Consider the following 4,073-nt stretch of genomic DNA (forward strand, 5'->3'; position numbering starts at 1 on the left):
CCTCAAGAAGACCGCTGTACATTGTACCCCCACATTAACGACTGTACCCCCACATTAACCAAACTCACGACATGGGGGTGTAAACGCTACTCTGACCCCTACCACTCACTACCAGCGACTCCATAGCAACAGCTGACGTGCACAGTATCAGACGATGTTTCACTGCATGGCATCTACAGTTTGTTACTTAGTTCGTCTGCTAGGGCTGTTAACTCGCGTAAGATGACAACAAGAGCAGTTTACGATCGCGCATACGTATGATAATAGTTAATACGAAGATGTGTAGGCATCTCCCGGGTATGAATTTACCTGTGGTCCTTCAGCCATCGTCACGGTAAAGGGTGATGAAAGGCAAACAAGCGGTACAACCACAGAATCAGAATCAGCAGCAGCACCAACAAACACTACAACGCCTGTAACGCGCTCACGCCTCTGTCGGCAGAACACCAACGTCGCCTATCATGTATGTACGCGGTGCCCGTATCGATCAGTGGTCGATACTGGACGGTGCTGCCACCATGCGTTCATTCATCGTGGGGGACGAGATCATAGCAGGAGTGTCATCAGTCTAATATAATACAGTAGTCTAGAATAAAAATCTATTATTCACTCTAATGATATAGATGTTATATAATGTCTTTATTATGACACTTAGAACTGATCATAGATATATTGATTGTATATATGACAACTATGCTGGACGTGATATGGTTGTAGCCTATACTATAGGTATGGAGCTTATGTGTGATGTTACAGTGATGTTACCAGGGGATAATAATGACAATTTGTCATTATTAATACCTCATGTTACGGAACTCTGATGGGTTAATTATAAAATTTATATCAGGAGTGTCATAAAATAGGCATTACATGACAAAATATATATATTATTATACTACTTATTATATCATATATCATACATATATCATATACACGTACACATTCATATATTTACTTAAAGGTGTATATCTATTTTTTCGTATATTTAATTATTCTTTTATGAAGTGCAATCTTGTCTTGTCACACTGTCTTGCTTTCCTTTCACGCATGTCGTACAGACAGAAAACGCCAAGAGAAACGTGATATCAATAGCTTAATATATTTTATAAGAAAATCATATTCACAAGAATAATACAGATAGATTGGAATAATATAATATACATACATAGATATGATACATTGTCAGAAATAAGATCCGAGTATAAAGTCAGTGATCGCACGCACGCACCGTGTAATATCGGTATATTATCACGAACTCTTCATATACTCTTGATAATATATATATATATACAGACATGCTAACGGCGGCCTGCACGAGAAGACAACACTGCGGCACTCTGCCCGTAAGGCATCATATCTCCCATCTAGAAAGGAGGATATGTACGGGGGCGAGGTAACTAACATCAGGGGTTCCCCGCGCGTGGAACCAACGTGGAATGAAGATGTACACCCGTGAACGCACGCACATCTTACAGAAACATTGTTACACTGTGTTGAATCGCCAATACAACATTTCGCATTCGCTCACCAACCGACCCCCGTGCGCGCGTCCCCCCCCCCCCTTGCCCGGGCGCTAGCGTCATCTTCCTACCTGGTAGAGGTCCTCGGCATCCTTCCGCGCCGCCGCGGGGTCAACCTCGTTCGTCTGGTCGCGTCCGCCGGCCAGCATGGACACGAGCAGGCGCTTCAGCTGACCGCTCGTCTCCGACGTGACGTCCGCCTCGAGGTCCTTGTCGTACGCCTGCTTGTAGCCGTTCTTAATCATCTCAATCTCCTGCATGATCGACGTAACGATTATGTTATGTCACGCGATTATTGTGGTATAATATATTATATATTATATGATATAATATATTATCAGGAGTCTATCAATTTGTTGAATCAAATTGTTATATATATTAAGAGCTAATAATACTATACTATGAGGTATTATTAGAGGTATTAGCTCTTGATATATATATATACATTTATATAATTCAGGTATTAATATGGTATTAATGGTATTCTACGCAGTGATGAATGCATTCGAGGGTTCTTGGTTGATTGAACATCTAATCTCGTATTGCACGTGTGTTAATAATACAGGTTCCTGCCATCTATATTGAATATACATCGCTTTCTGCGCGCGAAATGCTGCATGCAAATACATGCGTGTTCACAGCATACCTTACCTCCTGATTTCGGGTGCATAAAACTTCCACTAGTACCTTCTCCACAGTACCAATGCCCTTGAAAAAGTAGGAATTTAATTAAATAACATTCACGTGATTACGTTTCTCGTGCTGAATGCAATTGGACGCCCATTATACACACTTCTGCCCTTCTATAAGATTACTAGAAACTCTACTCAATACTATTGGCAACAAATAATTTATCTGTGTTATATTAGACACTTACATCCATGGCTCTTTTTAGATGCTTGACATCAAACATTCGTGGAGGGATCAGCAGCGAGAGGCAAACATTCTCAAAATGGCCACCAAGCTCAGATGAAAGGTCATCTTGGAGATCCTGCAAATTCCATAACATTGGACAACAAAAATGTGTCACTAAATCCACTCCACATCGGTAATTATGGATTGCAGTCTGCGACCACATGCATGCAAATATTATACCAGTCATTGGCATCCATTTTTAAATCAGCTATCTATTAACTTTGACCTAGCAAAGTAATTTAGGTGATATAATAAGTGATCTTCTATATTCCGACAACACTGTAAAATTGGACGAGAATTACAAATTGTTGAGAAAACGAATCGGCTCATTAAATAATAAGAGTATTTGAGCGATTGGTAAGCTATCTCACCTTTCCGTACATGGTCTTGTAGTGAGTTTTGATCTCCTGCCGCTGATCGTTGTTGTGACTCACCAGCACCTCAATGATCACCTTCTCATCCGTCCCTGCACACAGAAACAAACAACGTGTATAAACAGCACCGCAGCTAGCGGAGGCTGTAAGATATTGAGATCTAGACAGGCATAATGTATTGGCCTGTACCCCGATGTTATGTTGTTTTGATACAGCACCACCTATCATAACAAACCCTCTTTCAATATGGCTAAACCTGCTGCTAAGACGTAATATGTTTTGGTCTCCAGATGTATCCGTCCCATTCTAGCCTACAAATCAACCCACAGACATCACAGGAGGCCAAGGAGCAGTTGCCCCCCCTCCCCCAACCCCAGGAAAATGCAGATCTGCATTACAATGTCAATGGCGATCACCTTCCCAGAATATACCACGCACGTGTCTTTGCCTCCCTGGGCAAAATGGGTTAGTTATGCTCCTGATAAAGATAGCGAGAATGAGAGAGGGAGGAGAGGCGATTAAGATTAAAGAAGCCCTTCATGATGGCTTCACTTCGTGGAGTCACTCACCGAGGCCCTTCATCGCTTTCTTCAGCATCTTGGCAGCAAGCTCGATGTCAAAGTTGACATTGGCCGAAATTGTTCCCTGTAAAAAACATAAATCGGATCACTGCCAATGCCATCATGACTGTGTGTGTGTTGGGGGGGAGGCATGTGGTATGTGTGTGTGTGTGTGTGTGTGTCCGGCACTCTTGGGCCCGTAATGGCATCATATCTCCTCTAGAAAGGAGGATATGTACGGGGGCGAGGTAACTAACATCAGGGTTCCCGCGCGTGGAACCAACGTGGAATTGAAGGTGTAACACCGCGTGAACGCACGCACATCTACGCATACGCGCACGTCGTAATTCACGCATACGAGCTTTGCGTGTGTGGTTCATGTATACCGTACGTATGTATTGCATATGAAGATGTGCATGTGTTCACGTATCACCGTACGTATGTATGCATATGAGATGTGCATGTGTTCACGTATACACGTACGTATGTATGCATATGAGATGTGCATGTGTTCACGTATACACGTACGTATGTATGCATATGAGATGTGCGTGTGTTGACGTATACACGTACGTATGTATGCATATGAGATGTGCATGTGTTTCATGTATACACGTACGTATGTAATGCATATGAGATGTGCGTGTGTTCACGTATACATACACACAAGTACAGAGAGCCTCCGAGAGCACCGACGGCACCAA

At 42.5% G+C, this 4,073-nt stretch overlaps 1 protein-coding gene across 1 annotated transcript in view; it reads right to left on the reverse strand.

Moving 5' to 3' along the window:
- LOC106814721 (annexin A7-like) overlaps positions 1–4,073 on the reverse strand; it is an 8,720-nt gene that overhangs the window by 2,395 nt on the left and 2,252 nt on the right. Inside the window, exons 2-6 of the mRNA XM_014819068.1 lie at positions 3,379–3,458; positions 2,807–2,901; positions 2,398–2,511; positions 2,172–2,228; positions 1,592–1,774 (exon numbers count right to left, since the gene is read on the reverse strand). Of these exons, the coding sequence (XP_014674554.1) occupies positions 1,592–1,774; positions 2,172–2,228; positions 2,398–2,511; positions 2,807–2,901; positions 3,379–3,458 (529 nt within the window). The remainder of the gene's footprint in view (positions 1–1,591; positions 1,775–2,171; positions 2,229–2,397; positions 2,512–2,806; positions 2,902–3,378; positions 3,459–4,073) is intronic.

The sequence above is a fragment of the Priapulus caudatus genome, unplaced genomic scaffold (assembly GCF_000485595.1).
Source record: "Priapulus caudatus unplaced genomic scaffold, Priapulus_caudatus-5.0.1 Scaffold968, whole genome shotgun sequence".
Classification (NCBI taxonomy): Eukaryota; Metazoa; Priapulida; class Priapulimorpha; order Priapulimorphida; family Priapulidae; genus Priapulus; species Priapulus caudatus.